The 17840-nt window shown below is 43.1% G+C and overlaps 1 protein-coding gene across 1 annotated transcript in view; it reads left to right on the forward strand.

Annotated features, from left to right (window-relative positions):
* The window catches only part of ASPSCR1 (ASPSCR1 tether for SLC2A4, UBX domain containing), a 63700-nt gene that overhangs the window by 29704 nt on the left and 16156 nt on the right, over positions 1-17840 (forward strand). The window contains exons 8-12 of the mRNA XM_063120184.1: positions 1417-1556; positions 5360-5441; positions 6542-6608; positions 8395-8457; positions 8736-8788. Of these exons, the coding sequence (XP_062976254.1) occupies positions 1417-1556; positions 5360-5441; positions 6542-6608; positions 8395-8457; positions 8736-8788 (405 nt within the window). The remainder of the gene's footprint in view (positions 1-1416; positions 1557-5359; positions 5442-6541; positions 6609-8394; positions 8458-8735; positions 8789-17840) is intronic.

A 17840-nucleotide genomic window follows, 5' to 3' on the forward strand; every position in this document is an offset into this window, starting at 1 on the left:
AGCTGAGGGTCCCACCCACGCAACCTCACTCTTTTAACTTCCCAAATTACCCTCTGGTGCCCACAAATAGAGGAAATCTTGCCTTGTAATTTGTGTTGTCTCTACTGACAATTGAGAGAGACTCCTTCTATTCCCAGAGGGCTTGTTCAGGGTGGGAGGGGTGGTGGTGCTGGAGCAAAGTGAGGATAAGATAGGGCAGTCGATGGCCAGGGATGTGTGGGTGGGAAACAGGGCACAGACAGGGATGTGCTAGAGACATCAAGGCGGTGGGGGGTATGGGGGATTATAAATAGGAACTTCCAAGTTCATGGAGTCTGGGGCCAGGCCGGGCCGATCATTGATGGCCAAGGATTCTGGTCTTCAAAGCAGCCTATTAGCCACACAGACCAAGCGGTGCCATCACTTTTTAGGTCTGCACTCGCAGCATGTCAGCCAACAGCTTTGCTGCACTGCACCTTCTCTAGCCTGTCAGAACTAGCAAGACCTAACTGCTGCCTGAAGAAAGTCTTGCCTCACTTGGAACATCCTCTAAAATGTGGTACAAAATAGCCTTGATGCTGCTGCACTATAAAATCTGTTCCACCTGTCTGCTTACTGAAGTCAGCCAGTCTGGTGGAAGGGGTCTCTTGTTCTTGCCTGGCATTTTCAAATTCTTTCAGTCTTCCACAAGTCTGTCTGTCAGGCCTTCTACAGCAGTGTTGACTGCTTACATGACAACTCCATGTAACAACGTCTCTGCTGTGGATTGAGGGGAGGAGGGAGTGGCAGCAGCGTTTAGACTGTAAAATAGCCTTCCCCAAGTTGGTGCCCTCCAGATGTTCTGCACTTCAACTCCCATAAGCTCCAGTTGGCATGGCCAATGCTCAGGAATCTTGTGAGTTGTTGTCCAAACCATCTGGAGGGCACCAGGTTGGGGGAAGCTGTAGAGAGATGGCTACTTACTGAAGTAGTTCAGAAGTTCAGAATGGCATGCTTTGTATAATCTCATGTATATGCACTAGGCAAGAGGATCCTTTTTTAAAAAAGTATCCCTATCATCTGAACCTCCCAGCATGAGAAAGCCAGGTTGGAAGCCTTCTCATGTGCCCCTTTTGTACATTCAAGGATTTTTTGACCTGTTGCATTGAAAATGAATTCTGAAGTGATGGTACAGTTCTGTGTGGTCCGTATCTTGTACTATGGCTAATATTTATGTTACAATATTGCATGTAGATTAGGGCAGAGGTTCACAAAAGACATGATCATGGTACAGATCAACTATGAAGGGTCTGTGTGGATAAATGAACAAATCCATTTGTGCAGGACTCACTAAAAAGGCACCATTTTGTAAATTCAGATACCTGGTTCCTGTGCTGTGTTGATTCCATGCCTCCTTGAACTCAATCCTCATAGCTTCAATTTCTGTTCTCTCTGCAGTGTTTGGAGCGAGAGCCAGTTGTGTTCCATCCAGATTTGCAGAAGCCACTGGACTCGGGCACGCAAGATCTTCCTGATGAGTTCTTTGAGGTCACAGTAGATGATGTGAGAAAACGTTTGGCCCAGCTCCAGAATGAAAGGTAAGTTTCTTTATTTCATTAGTGGATCTCTCCCCACACCGATGGGGTCTTCCATGGGCTTGCTGATGCAACACTTATTGGCCTGATTTCCGAAGGGATAATTTATGTGGGTGGAATCCAATGTTGCACAGGTGAATGACTGCTCACATTTATTTATTTATTTATTTAAGGATTTTTATGCCGCCATTCAGCCAAAAAAGGCTCTCATGGCGGCTTACAAAAGTATTTCTTGACAGTCCCTGCCCACAGGCTTACAATCTAAAAGACATGACACAAAAGGAAAGGGGATTGGGAGGGAGGAGGAGGAGGGGGGAAAACTCTCTCCTCCCCACTTCCAAACATTGACCCAGAGGGTTGCCCAACCGTCCAGAGCAGATTTTGAGGGTGTGTGGAGGATTGCAGGAAGGAATGGGAGTCACCCCGTCCCCAGTCCGCTGATGGAAGCTATTCTGTCAGTGGGATGGGGTAATTGTAGCCCACCCTTTATTTTATTTATTTACTTAAAAGATTTACAAAATGCCTTTTAAGGTAAACCCTTCGAAGGCAGCATTACAACAAAATTAACACCACAAAACATAATGAAATGATAAGAACCGTAATAAAAGCAATGATAAAATCAGAATTACCAGTTAAAACCAAGCAGCACCATGAACACAATGGTCCCAGTGGAATCCAAACCCAGTTATAGGCCAAGGTAAACAGGTGAATCTTGAGGGCCTGCTTGAAGTTCTGTAATGATGGGGCCATCTCTAATTACAAACACTGAATACCCTGAAGACGGGTTGCCTCCTAGTTGTGCTTAACGTCCTCCATGTTCTTGGAAATTTGGGGTCTGGCTTGTAGTTTCTCAACTACGCAGCTATGTTCACTTGCCCTAGGTAGAATCTCAATGCTTTCCCATAGGAGTTGGAGAATCTAGCTCAACATCTGGCACAGGTGAGCATGATCCCTAAGAATACTTTCTCAAAAGTGGAGAACATCTCCCAAGTAAATATGCATAGGATTGCAGCCTTAATGTAGACTTGAAAGTGGAAGGGAAACATTTTTACATTGAATGTACATTCTAGACAGTGGAAGCTTTATGCTCATATTACAGGCATGGTAAATGTGTCTTCTAAGTGGAAGAATATTCTGCCTGCCTTCCTTGCTTAGGTTGATAGCCCTCTCTATCCTCTGTGCTCGGAGCAGGCTGTAGTACTTTTTCCAGACTCACAAATACAACAGGGTGGTAATTCCCTGCCTTCTACAAGGCTGAAGGTTTATTCTTTTAGCTGTGATTTTCCTAACTGATGTTTCAGGTTCATAAGCCCTATTGGTTTCCAGTAACTCCAGCCAGCGCGACTAGGTCATAAGGTTGCTTGGACGTTCTTTCTACACTGTCATCTGCTTAGATGTCTATTATAAACACTGGAAAGAAGATAGATGAATGGACAACAAAGCTCATGGTTTCTTTGTTTATGTCTTGGCAATTCCATTTGGTTCCCTTTGATCACAGTGCAAGTCTCTCAGGTGCTAAGCCAAAAAGCAAATCCAGGCTACTTTTAAGTCAAGAATTTTGTTTCCGCTCATTTTTACATTGAGTCATGATAATATCCAGTTGAAAACTTAAATCTTCATCTACAGGTGAAAGGCTATGCCCACAGAATGAAGCATGGGGAAGGAATGCAGGGGTTTGTACCGATATTTATATACTGCTCTACATTCAAAGTTTCGGAGTGGTGTACAAGATAAAATAAAATAAAAACAGAATAAAACACTGTAAAATAGATTTTAAAAGATGCAATTAGATCTCATAATCATTCTACTTGGATAGTTGAAAGGAAAAGTTGAATCGAGAAATAAAGAGATAACTTTACTGGCCATTGCAAAGATAGAGATCACCATGTTTTGGAAATTGGAACAAAACTTCTATGTGTATCGGTGATTAAATAGTGTATGCAACAATATGGAAAGGATAAAATAGACATTAGGCTAATAGATCAAATAGCCCACCATGGGTTGTGGTGGGTGCCATTGACTGTTTTGAATATTCAAGCCCCAACTGCAGCTTGTAATGTCACCTGAACCTGGGGACTGTGGATTATGTGAGGGTCAACTCTTGCATAACTCACCCTCCTCAGGTTTGGATGACACAACAAGCTGTAGCCATGGCTTGAATATTCAGGATGGCGCCAACAAGTGCTGTGCTTCATCATGGCTTAAATAAGCCACACTAAGCCACGGTGATTGAGCAAACCTGATCAGAATGTTGGTGTCAGGATTGTGATAAATTTTAGGATAAATGAGTTAATTGTCTTGTGCAGATTTTGAAAAGATTACTAAATGTAAGGTCCAATGCACAAATAGATTAATGCACAAATTCTCTTTCTGTAAGCATATATACCATTGGTACTTGATGCATATTTGAATGTTTTCATGGGCTTGAAAAAATACATTGATATTGAAGCAATTGGGTAGTTTCAATGAAGACTGCTATATAATTTCTTAAAATAGACAGAGTTAAACTATAGAGCTGAATTTGAACAGAAATGCCCGTAAGAACACTTCTGAGTTGTATTTGCGGTTTTGTTGTTAAATTCTCTGATTACAGGAAATTCTTTACTTCTCATCAGTCTTGGTGAATCAGCATTTTGAGTTAAATGTCAAATGAATCAAACTTCCCTTTTAAAGATCCAACCATTCCTTTGGGATTATGGTATGGCATTTTGTTGTACCAGAGGTAACGTTGAATTGAACTTTCTGTTAAGAAAGCTGAGGTTTCTTGAGGACCCTGTATGTTCTCTCCTCTGTCCCCACCCCAAGACTGGTTTGAAAATTGCTATATGCTTTGAGAACGAAGTGAGGCATAGAGGTGAGGGGGTACCTGTGCAAGACATTTCCAAATATAAGCACCTATATTACATAGTTTCAATTTATATGCTTGTTACAAATTCTTTTCTACACCACAAGGGGGAAATGTGACAAAGATGCATACAATGCTATTACCAGTGGACTTTTTCTCTCTCTCAACCAAGAATTAGTTGCACGGTGGATTATTTCAGTAATTAGTCTGACTTTGTTGTAAGGACACGTAGCGTTGATGCATACCAGTATTTTGTGGGCACATGTAGCTTTCAGATAGGTTAGAAAATGGTAGGCAAGATGTTTGGATAAAATGTAGCAGTAAAAGTTTGACTTAAAAGATTTGGTCATAGTTTCTGATATCTATTTGGACTGCTGCCTCTTTTGCAATTCTGTTTTGGGAGCATGTAGAGGTGCTTGGTTTCAGACTTTTAGAGAGTCTTCATATACAGAAATGAATGGTAGAAAGGAGGGTATGTTAGAATGTGGGCCTGTTCAGACGACACTTCAGACTCTGTGATTAAAGAAACTGGTTCTCTGGGGTTAGCACTAATCACAAGCTGTGCTGGCACACACAACACTTTAAGCCGCAGTTATTTATTTATTTATTTATTTAAAACATTTGTATCCCTCCCTATATCACTAGGATCTCAAGGCGGCGTACAGATAAAATTATACAATATAGAACAATAAATAGCCACTAACCTTGATGCAGATGGTCCGACTGTGGTTAGTGAGCAAGCAGGGTTTAGCAAAACGAATTGCACAAGTCACCTTAAACCCTGCTGCTTAACCAAAAGCTTAACCAAAAGCATTAACCAGCAGGGTTTAAGGTGTCTTCCAAACAGGCCCTGTATGGATACTGAGTTGAAGCTGATGATGGGATTATTAAATAAGTGTTTGGAATGGCAGCAGCCTGCTATCTTGACTGTTCTGGCCTGCTAAGCTTCCTCTCTTCCTAGGAGGCGTTTGGAAGAAGCTCCTTTGATGACACAGGCACAGCGAGAAACTCAAATAAAGGAGAAGCTGGAGCGTTATTCAAAGGTATCTCTTTACTTTTAGGGCCTTGAAATGCTTCACAAAAATGGAAAATGTGGAGGTAGGTAATTTAAAGAGATTCTTGGATGCTAATTACTTGTGGCCTTCGGTGGCTGTCACCATTGATTTTTCTTCTTTTTATACGTTTCCTTCAACTTCCCAGATGAATGGGTCAACCTGGGATATTTAGTTGAAAGGCAGACAGGGTTGGCTGGCTTTAGCTGCCACCATAGCAGAATACTTAAGGCTGGATGGGTGCTTCTGTTGTTCTCTGTCTCCAGGTCTCCCCTTTGATATAAGATGCAACAGCATCTTGCTACAATAGTGGAACCCAGCAAGAAGTTATAATAATTCTTCACATTCATAGAGTGCTTTTAGAGTGCTGAAAGCCCTTCATGTACTGAAAGCCTTTAATGTACATTATCTTGTTACCTGTATAAGGAATCTGTATTATTATCCCCATGTTGCAGATGTGGCAGAGAGAGACTGACTGGATTTGCACAGTCAAAGAGAGAAAATAAGCTGTGGTGGCTTAATTTCCTAGCCTGCTTTTGCTGGTTGCGAGCCGTCGTGGCTTGTTTGAGGGTTGCTGGTTGATTTGTAAACTAGCCGGCCGGCCACCCTCACCAGATTCAGACATCACAACATCCTGCACCCAGTGAGGGTATTTATGCTAATTAGGTGACTCACAACAGGCACACACAGGGAGGGAAAATAAACCACCATGGCTTATTTTCCCTCTGTGATCCTTCAAACCTGCCCAATTTCTTGCCTACGGCCACCTGATGAGCTCATGGCAAAGTCAACATTTGAACTAGGAACTTCCTGATCCATAGCTCAGTCTTAGCCACTATGCAGTCCAGATATCCACGATTGTTCCTGACTGGTCCCAACTTCCTGTTGGTGTGGGTTTCTAAGACAGCCCTGTCAGGTATCTGCAGATTTACAGTCTTGCAAGCCACATATACAGCTTCAGACAGCCACAATTGCCCATTCTGAGAAAGGTGCAGATTTCAGAGAATGAGCTGTCTTTGCCCAAAGATAGAGGAACTGTGCTATGGTTTTTTGTTTACCTGATGGAATTCTTGCTCTTTTTCTTCAACTAGGTGGTATTGAGAGTTTACTTCCCCGATCGTCATATTCTTCAGGGCTTCTTTCACCCTAGTGAAACAGGTAAGAGTTTATCTGCCATATCTAGGCAGCATTGAAATAGAGCAGCAGTTCCTTGCTATCAGGCTTAATGTTTTTGATTTGAGATGGTTGCACTAGCAGCTTTATTTGGGTGGTGCTTTAAAAGCTTGAGATGGATGCACTGTGAGCTGTATGGTGGAGGGCTGAGATTGTACTCTAAACAGGATGTGTTTCTGACAACTGCCTGGTGGCTTCTCTTCCAGGCCACTTACCGCGGGCATTAGTCATGCCCAGATGAGGCTATTGAACAACAGGGTGTTGGTCCGGTGTAGTTTCAACCAGAGCCCAAAAAAAGAGTTGGAAACACTGGAGAGAATTTGAATCAACCACTCTTCTTAAATGTGCCAGGGGCCAAAAGCAAAACCAGGCTTCCTGCACCTCTAAATAGCAGATGGCTAGAACTTCCTGCTGCATGGCAGGGCACACGCCCAACTCTGCTTTCTGCCTCATCCTTGCATCCAGCCCATCTACAAAACTCAATGTCCATTTCTCCCAATTAATGCCGCCTCCTCTTCCTTGTCAGACCTATTTCAATTTGGAACTCTAGGATAACTGTTCCTTTGCACATCAATGGCCTAAAGTAGAATTCCGATGTTTCTGCTTTCTTGGTGTGAGGTGTGTATCAGCCACCTTATTTCCAGAATGCTGGATTGGGGCAGGTGGACCATGCCAGGTAAAAGGTCTGACATAGAATCATAGAGTTGGAAGGGATCTCAAAGGTCATCTGGTCCACCCCCTCCTGATGCAAGATATCCACTGCTGCAGCATCTCTAAAGGGCAACCATCTATCCTCTACTTAAAAGCCTATAACAAAGGAGAGTCCAGCACATTTCAAGGAAGTCTGTTCCACTATCAAACAGCTCATACCATCAGGAAGTTCTTCTCGATGCGGTAGAGATGACTGGTCTAGGAGATCTTTGTTTAGCTGCAGTAGAATTTCCCATTGCTGCCTGTGCATGAATTATTTAAGTCTAGAGAAAAGAAATTGATAGGACTGTGGAGTTGTCACTGTTTGTGGTGCTCACTCAAGTGTTCTGTGTTAATTTGGCTTGGCTGTTATCTCTATTTAGAAACAGCCATGTTCCTCGTAGTTCCTTGCACTTCATCTTTCTCTTACTCAAACAATGCCTGGAAAGATTGATTTGAGAGTCTCTGATTAGTAAGTTAAACCCTACCACATTTATTTCCCTCAAAAGAGTAGACCTTTCTGAGCCATTCACTGAAAGCAGAGAAGTCCTGGTAGGCACATAATATAAAATGGAAGCTGTAAAAGGAGGCTTGTTTTTCTATTCCTAGGCAGAAGGTTTGTAGCTTGCTCTGAGCCTCGTGTGTTTGTGTGTATATCTAGGAAACTGGGGTGGGGGATTGCTAAGCAATGGTTAGGCCGCTAACCCTTTTGCAGCAAATGGTTAGTGAGAATGTTTAAACCATGATTAGGAATGGTTCACACGACATGCTAAGCCATAATGTTTAGCTCAAAATGCTTAACTGCTGTGGCTTAGTGTGTTGCCTGAACAGGGTCACTGTGTGCAGCGATAATGCTGGAAACAGAGGTAGATCCTGTGGAGAGCAAGCCAGTTGCTTTTTGGGGAACCTAAAAAAGATGCTCAGCAATCAGGACATCTCCTCTTGCTTCTTCTGCTCCATGGGTCTTTGAGACAGTCACTACATTGGAGTTCTTTTCAAAGCACAGCACTGCACTAAAGAGGATGGTGCTCGGAATATATCTTTTGCTCCATACACCCCTTTTTCTCACTTTATTTGACAGTTGGTGCTTTGAGGGCCTTTGTGAAAAGCCACCTTGCGGATCCAGAGATACCTTTTTATCTTTGTAAGTTCAGATTTATATTTTATAACTTTGTAGCCAACACCCCAAGTTTATTGTCACTATCTAGATCAGGGTATATGGTTTGACTAATCCCAGATTTTAATTACTACATGATTTAGGCTAATGCAGGCCCTTCCCTCTCTCTCTCTCTCTCTCTCTCTCTCTCTCTCTCTCTCTCTCTCTCTCTCTTTTCTTCACCCCCTCCCCGCTATCCTTTCCTAAACCAGCTTTACCGTTTTCTTGTTCTCTGTCCCTAATAAGAACTTTGTGTTTTACTTTAGTCATTACACCTCCCAGATCCATCCTGAGTGATGACAAAGTGACCCTCTTTCAGGTAATGGTTGTATCTCACTTTTCTTTGATTTGTTTCTCTTATTACAAAATACCCTTTACAGCAGGTGTGGCTAACTTGTGGCCTTCCAGGTGGCCTCCATCTCTCTTCATTCCTAGTTAGCATAGCCAATGGTAAGGCATGATGGGAGTTGTAGGTCAAAACTTCTGGAGGGCCACAAGTTGCTCACCCCTACTCCAAAGTTTTGTTTTCAAGGTCCTCTGTAGGTTTTGGTTACACCAAAGGTAGATGAAATATGCCATTTCAGAGTTTAAGTGGATTAGTTTAGTTTCTTTTCTTTGTGCTGCTAGATGTTGTAAGGACCTCCTATTGTTGAGTGTAGGTACTCCTGGCAAGGGTTGGAAGTTTGGGCTGAAATGGAAAGACACATACCTGCACCACAGGAAGGAGGTCACTAGATATAATTGAGCAATTGATTACCCTATTATGGTGGTAAGAGAGTAAGATCACAATTGTATACACACTTACCTAGATGTTAGGACCATTGATAGATTAAATGCACAGTATGGTACTGAGGTCACTATGCAGGAGTTATGTGATGGTTGTTTAACCTTAGTATAAGCCCTGCCGGCTGGGTTTGCATGACATGACAATGCATAGTTGGGGGTTGAATGTTCAAGATGACAAGGCGCCCATGGGCATCATCAAACAGCCCCTATGAGATGGATGATCAGATCTAGGGTACATACTTAGTTTATTTGTTACTGAAAACAGTACCAAATTATCAAGGGAAGTTGGTTTCTAGTTTTAATGCTGTAAGGTAGGGGTGTTTTTTGCTAGTGAGTCTTTTCTTTTCTTTTTAATCTATACTTTTATTTATTTGCCACAAAACAACCAAAATACGGACAAAAACAGATACATAAGGAAAAGGAAAAAAACAATATACAATTTACAACACAACACAGACATCTACTAAAATAAACACAGTGAGTCTTTTCAACTATTTGAATATCCCAAAACACAACTAGAACAAAGCTAGGATACATGAACTGGGCATGTATGCGTGCAGCCTGATCCAGTGCATGTTTACTCAGAAATAAGTTCCACTGTGTTCAATGAGGCTTGCTCCCAGGTGAGTGAGCATAATATTGCAGCTTTAGGGTGCAGTCCTATGTATGTTGTAGGACTTTTTTTCTGTCTCAGCATGCATAGGATTGCACCCGTCATCCCTTTAGCCTAGAAGCAAACCTATTGCAAGGAAAGGAAAGGGGGCAGAGGCTACAGGAGCCCGCAATATGTATCATTGTTTGTGAGGGAGGAGCACAAAGGTACATTAAAGCAAAATGTTTAAAGGTTTACACACTATTATTAACCATGTCTACACAAACTGCTTTCATGGTAGTGGTTAGGAGGTGATGCCAGTGAATAGTGTTGCTATCTTTCAGCCAATTCAAGAGATCTGTACATTTAAGTAGTTGTGAAGAAGTTTTGTACTTCTGACAGTTGTCTGCATCTCTCTTTAGAGGTGAGAATTGCTTTGGCAGTGTGTGACTGCCATATTCCAAATTGTCAGGTAACTTGAAATCTTGCTTCTTTAAAATAAATTCTTGGAGGCTTTTCCAAATCCAAATCAGGTATCCACTGTCTTGAAAATGGTGCTCAAACGTATGAGATGGATCTTCTCTTTTGGAAAGTATAGATAATTGCTAAGGGAGATGTGAACTCCCCAAAAGACCTTCATCCCAACTGTGTGTATCTTAGTGAGTTGGAGCTTTGATTCCTGGTATCAGTCCCTTCTTGCAGTTCGTGCAGTCCAAAAAGCTTGTGCTGATTATCTACGCCGAGGATCACTAGAGTGACCTTCCTCTACTTCCCCTTCTTGAGGGTAATTCTGCAACTTCTCTAAACTTCCTTCCTGTTACGGATCTATGCAGCCCTGCTCTGCCTTTTCCCCCTCCCTCCTTTCTTTTGATCTCCTTGCCCCAGGCTTCAGACAAGAGTACACACTTGCCAAGGGAACAGTCTGTCTCTGTTTGGGGAGGCCTGAAAATTTGTGCTCTTGATTTTCAGGAAGGCTCACTGTGACAAAGATGAAGAACTCCTTGCATGAAAGGTTTTTGCTTTTTTGCCTAAACTAGTGTGGACTTCTGCTTTTGTTTTGATTTTTTATGAACTATTGGATGGGAATGAAATGGTTCAGCCAACAAACTGACTGACTGTAGCTTTCTTGCCCAAAGAACAGCTATGCAGGACCAAACCCCTCATTTGTAGGGTATGATATACCAAGGGTCATTTAGAGGTTGGCGGGTCATAGAGAGTGTAACAGGACTCCGTTTTCGTAGCGTATGTCAGAGCCTTTCAGGCAGCATATTGAATTAGGAAAGGATTAGAGTTCTTCTGAAGTTGTTTATAATGGAGCTTTCCAAATTCCATGACTTCCTGGCCAGGCCATGTGGATGAGACACAAGTGCAGCTGCTGTCAGAGTACTGAATGTGTAAAGAGCCAATACCATGACTACCTGCATTTAAGCTTGAGGCCTGCCCTTTTCTGACACATGTGCCTCACTAGAACCCTTGCAAAGAAGCTTAGTTTCTCAAAAAGCACATCTGTCTCTGTATCATTTTCAAACAGAGAATTGCTTTTTGCCACAATGCTTATGTTGGCCTCTTTCTCCGTGACTCTTGGGAACATGTTGGGCCTACAGACTTTACAACACGGTTGTGTTTTGATTGTTCATGGCTGGTAGTTCTGTAGCCCAAGCATGATGTAGTGACTAGTTATACTTCCTGCTGCTTTGAAGGCCTTTCTGCATGATTCAAGTGCACATAAAGTGTATGTCCTTTTATATACTTTTGCAGATCTTTTTCCAGCGCCAATAGCACTATATTTTGCCTACACGTAATAGCCTGAGGTGGATGGGTGAGCAAGGAAGGCTTTAATATAGGGTGATCTCTATGCTCTTTGCCTCCCTTTAAGAAGAATCAGGCTCAATGAGCACTACAGTACAGGAGCGGAGAGCATTGAGCCTTAAGAGATTGAAGTGTAAACTGAAATCATTCTTAAAATGGCAAGGCATTACTGTAAATGTAAGGGAGGCGGTAGCCTTTGAATTTGGCTTATTTTGTTTCATCTCTTTCTTGCTTTCCAATCTGTTTTTTTTAAAAAAAAAAAGTGTGTTCCTGCACTGGAATTCTAGAGCAGGGGGATGTATAACCTCCATAAAATTTATTTAGAGTGGAAAATATTCTCAAATGGGGCAGAGAGTTACTTTGCTCATGACTAATTACCTCCCCAAAATACCAAGCAGGTGCCTGTGTAACACTCGGGGTAGTTTATTGCCCACACCAATGATTACACTGCCTGAGGGGAAGTAGTCACCTTTTCTGAATTACACTGTATTAGTCAGGATCTCAAGAAGCATGAAACTAATTCTGTGAATCCAAGAAAGCTTCAGACTTGTTTTTCTCAAACAGCAGGCATCCCCCCCTCCCCCCGGTCGTCCCTCCCCCGGTTCTCCTGCTTTTGAAAACGAGGCGAGTTTTATGTACAGATTGTGACATGGTGCGGAGGCAGATGTGAATATGTCAAGAATTGCACTGAGCTCGTGGCAGCTTCTTGTGTGAGCTGAAGCAGGATCTTGGCCAAGAGAAGTGTGACATTGGCTGGGGGTGGGTGAGGGAGGCCTAAGGACTGTGCACAACAAATGTGAAACAAATGCACATTTATTGCAAAATAAATGGATGATGCAGAAAGGCCCCAAAGCCATTTAACACCTGAGTCTGTCCTGTGCTCAGATGTACTTGCAGCCCTTCAGAGCTAGAACAGAAGGCTCTGTGCCTTTGTTTCTGAGTCACAATGTCATCTTGGTGGAGAGCAGCTAGTTCAGTGTCTCGCTTTTTTTCTTCTTCTCCTCCTTCAAAGCCACTGAAGATATTTTAATTAATAGCAGAAGTGCTAGTGGAAAGGTCCCCAGTGCCTTTGAACTGGGCGACTTTCCCACTCCTTGGGAAAACAGCTCCTCCCATCTTGCCTTGTTTTGTGCCATCTTGCCCACAGCTGCCACCCAACTCGATTGCTGATTCCCACACACTTGTCATGGTGGGAAGAAGGGGAAATAAGATGTTTTCCATGGAGCCTTGGGAAACTTTAGAGGGGAAAGGGCCAAACTGGGATTCTGATTAAACTACTGATTAAAATCCACATTTGTAAATGTGGGCTTGGCTATACTGCTAAGCCCTCTCAAGGCCTGGAAGGGCCAACAGACCAGACTAGGCCTGCAAAGCAGTTGTAATTGCCCACCCCACCCCCATTTTAATCAACTGTGAGGAAATGTTTGTATTTGTTTTCAACAGCAGTGTGGGTGCGCATGTATGTATGTGGGAGGGAGGGACAGATGGACATACTCTACACTTTAGTGTTATGACTGTCTTGGCCTGGCCAAGCCTGAGTTCATGTGCTTTATAAGCATCAAGCCCTTTTGCTGCTAAGTGATGCTATCTTCTTTTCTACAACCTGGCCACCCATGGAACCAGTCAAGTTGCGCACATATCTTGTCCCTGGACCTTGTGCCTGGAATATTGGCTGCCTCCCTGCCCTACCCACAAAATTGGGCCATTGCTGATACTTTGACATGCGACTTTAGTCTTCAGTCACTTCCCTCTTTAACTGAGGGATACCTACATGGTATATTTACTCCATCGTGGCTGCAGATTTGTGCACTGTTGGACACATGACGCAGCCGCCAATTCACAGCCATCATTTGCCTTCTGAAGCTGCTCATTTTCCCGATAGCGTTTTACAGTGTATTTTCACTTTGGTGCAATATTGCCACAGTTCTCTAGTGCATGTGTCATTGGTGCGGTGAATGTGGGTTAGGATGTTGTACGTACTTTGGGGACAGATCCCACCTCCGTCATTGCTGTGGGACTTCCCATTTTTGTTTCCCCGCCTTGCTCCTGCACTGCTGCACATGTGCGAAGCCTTGTGAGAGTGCACAGTGGGAGGCGGGACCCCAGTGAATATTTATAAACAGTAGGCATGGCAGCAGTCAGGTACCATTTATCGAACTGAAGTACAGCAGTTAATGTACGTTAAATGCCAGGACTCAACAGTGTGTAGCTTCTTAGTTGTGCAGCGTTACAGAAGAGAGAATTTATTTATTTATTACATTTTTACGCTGCCCAACAGCCGAAGCTCTCTGGGCAGTTCACAAAAATACTTAAAAACCCCATCTTTAGCCACTATTTACTGCACATTACAGCTGTGGAACCCAATGCTGCGAAGTTTTGAGGCTGGATACTCCCTGTTCAATCCCACCATGTTTAGCCACTATTTACAGTGGTAGCCACTTCGAAACTGCGATGGTGCGGATGTTTTGAGAGATCAGCATTGAAAGCAGCGCCATGTAGATGGGCCCCTGGTCCTGTTTGAAGTTTTTAATGTGTACTGTAGAGCACCAGAATACAAACCCAGCTTGGACTTTTACTGCTCACCTTTATGTAGCTTTATTGCTCTACATACTGTAGCCTTTTTATAGTTGATTTTAGTTGAGGCAGGAGGGTCAGATGTTATCAAACGTTTTTACAATGCAATCTTATATGTGCCTACTTAGAAAAAAGTGCTATTGAATTCAATGGGGCTTACTCCCATGTAAGTAGGGACAGGATTGCAGCCTTAGACTCTCTAGCTAACTGGAAAATTGCCCTGTTTTCTTGAGAACCTGCAAAAAGTTAACTTGAGAGTTCAGATGCTAATTGCTGCAGTGACTATATAAGGACATCTGACTATAATTCAACACAGAAAGAATATCGCCAGCATTACTACTGTCAAAAATGGACATGTTCATGGTGATCTTCCTCTGATGGTTCATTCAATATCTGAATGTTTAATTCTCAGTCTAAAATCAAGTCTGCAGATCCTGGAATTAGAAAAGAGGGATTCAAGATGAAGATGCCGTTGGCATTTATCATTCTTCCCACCTATCCAGAATCATGCCAAAGCTTATTACACGTGGTTACTTTTGCTTTAGGTATAAATCACACACACACACACACATATGTATGCTCCCCATTTATATCTTTTCCTCTGCCGTCACCTTGCGTCTTTCTTAGTCTAGTCCTCTTTGCTTCCACTTTGGTGGGGTTTTGTTTTATTTGTTCCTGGGACCATAAATATGTAGATTTCCATGAAATTAAAACATACTGATGTTGAAACAAACAGATATTGAAACTAACAAATGATCAAAACAGTGATTTCCGGCTAGGATGACCAAAGTAAACAAATGCGTTGTCCAATTACTCCAGGTGTTCTTTGGGATGCTTGGAACTTGTGCAAGAGGAGCTAACAGAGAAATATAACATGAAATTATCATTAGGCGAACCTCCCATGGTAGAGATCTTGCCTAAGGTAGTTCTCCCAGTAATAATCAGCATAGCCTATAAACGTGAATGTGGACTCTTGCTTTCATGTAGCTGCACAGCTCAGTTGTCTGCTATTTCTTTCCAGCCCATTTGTTCCACAGAACTGCCTCAACATTAAATGTTTTCATTCACCCATTCCAGAAAGCCTTGGATCTGTTACCTCCAGTGGTGGCCATTGGCACCTTTTCTTGCTTAACACTACAAAGCCTCTTAAAGTGACAAATGCTGTCTGCTTCAGCAGCCCTTGCAATCAAATTATTTATTTATTTATTTATTTATTACATTTCTATACCACCCAATAGCCGGAGCTCTCTGGGCGGTTCACAAAAATTAAAACCATTCATAATATAAAACAACAGTATAAAACCATAATATAAAATAAAATAAAAAAGCTCAACCAGATAAAAACAGTAGCAATGCAAAATTAGCCATGTTTGCTCCCATAGCCGGCTGGGCAACCACCTTTATGGTGGTTATCTGCTTTATCTGCTACACTAGGAACAGGCAAAGTGGTGCCCGGAGGCACTAATGTATCCCCGAACACCTGTTTTGGCACCCACCAAGGTGTCCTACGCCTGTCTCAACATTTTTTTTAATTAACACATTGTCTTACCAGCAGCCTGGATTGCTGTGAAATAGGTTTCTGTTGGGGCTGAAAACTGTTGAATCAAAGGAGTTGCTTGGTGTGTTGGGGCTCAGTCCCCACCTCTGCCTTTTGGGAAGGTTACTTGTCCTTCACCATATCTCCCATCACCCATTTTGTGTTGATGCCCAGGACAGTTTCTCAAATTGTCAAATGTGCCCACGGCCCATAAAGGTTGCCTACCTCTGTGCTAGAACATTGACTGCACCCCAGAGAACTGTGAGTTGAGCAGCAAAATATATGAACATCTATGTTTTCCCCGTACACTTCATAACTCTGGCAGTTCCAAATCTTAAAACTTGAGGTGCTTCTAGATGAGGCTTTCATCGCAACATTGCGCTGCATATTACTGGGAGATCACTGATGTTTGCACTCAAAACCTCTGTGCTTTTCAGCACTGAGGATCTATCCATCGACAGTTCTCCCAATATACAGAATTGACGGAGAGGCTTAATATGATTTATGGGCAAGCAGTAGTACATTATGAGTAGGGGGTTCAAGGGCTTGCGTTGCAGCCTGCATAAATGAGGCCTAGCTAGACCACCTCCTTCCCTCCAAATATGAGCACAGTGGGGATGTCTCAGCAGGGTATTACATTAAGGAAGCTATTATGGCAATAAATGGCTGGCCCTTTGTACATTACTTTTGCAGAGCCAAAATAGTATGAAAAGCTTGTGGCCACATAATTCTAAAGCAATGTCAGTGCCAATTCCCCAGCACAGAGTTGGGCAATCTGTTTTTTTCTGGTCCCAGTACGTTCTTGCACTGTGAGTTACTCATACACAAGTCTCTTGGCCTGTCCGTGTTGCTGAGGGCACGGATTCTCTCCTGGGTGTACTTCTGAGTAAACAAGACCCATGCCTACGAGCAGACCTACTCCTAAGCACCTCAGCCTTCCATTTGAAATCATTGGCTGGAGGGCTCACCCACCAGTCGAGCTACTCACGAACAGGAGCCCTGCTTACTTGTGAGTTCATTGAGCCTGTGAAAACACTGACAAAATTGTGTGTGGACAGGACAGACCCTAAGTACTGAAAAATACAGTGCTTTTCCTGGAAATGCCAGGGTTCTCTGGGATTTTGCTTGAAGCCTGGAAATGCACCCAAACTCACAGCTGTCCTTTAAAAACTGCGTAAGCACCACCCAGGGTGAAACCCAGACTGCACCAACTGTACCTGGGATAAAACCCAGGAAAAACAGCTGGTGCACATGCAGCCTGCTACCTTCTAGAAGGGGGGGCAGTAATGAACCTGTGGACTGTTTGGGAGCATCAAGCAGGAGCAAGCAATCCCTTCCTTATCCCCCTCAAAATATTTTCCTCTCTCTGCCTGAGATCACATTGCTATAGCTTCCTAGGCGGCGCCTGTGGCTGCTGCCCTTTCCCAGTTTAGATTGGCTGATTCTGGATGACATTTTGCTCCCCATCACCAGAATAAACCTTCATTCATCTTTTTGCTCTCCCCCCCCCCCACCCCTCCTTTCTTTTTGCCTTGAGTCAGGGTAGGTCCATGCTGTAATGGCTTCTGCTTGGATAGCCTTTCCCTGCCACCGGAGATCTGAGAGCTTGGCAGAGGCTGAAGGGGGGCTTTCTTTTCTGGAGAGAAATGGGTGCGGAAGCTGCTCCAGCTTTCATGTCCTTGGCAACTCTGTTATTGTTGGATGCCCTTTTTATAGGCTGCTAGTATTAATCGGGCTGTTTTGCCTAAGCCCCTGTGTTCCTGGGAGGAGTTGTGTGTTTTGTTATTGGACCTGTCTCGGCATCCGTGTGAGGGGCAGCACTGTGGTGGGGGATCTGGGTGTTTGCCTGCTCCGGCAGAATTTGCTGAGCAGTAAAATCATGGACATGGGAGTGGAGATGTAATGTGTGGAGTCCTGCTTTGGGGCTCAATATGATTAATGTGGGAATTGGAATAGAGGCTTCTCTAAGGTGTGTGTGTGTGTGTGTGTAGGTAGCCAAAAGTTGGGAGTGTATCTTCACTAAGAGACTTGCAGATTAATTTAATATGGGTTAACTAACAAAAGAGCCAATTA

The sequence above is a fragment of the Elgaria multicarinata genome, chromosome 3 (genome assembly GCF_023053635.1).
Source record: "Elgaria multicarinata webbii isolate HBS135686 ecotype San Diego chromosome 3, rElgMul1.1.pri, whole genome shotgun sequence".
NCBI classification, from domain to species: Eukaryota; Metazoa; Chordata; class Lepidosauria; order Squamata; family Anguidae; genus Elgaria; species Elgaria multicarinata.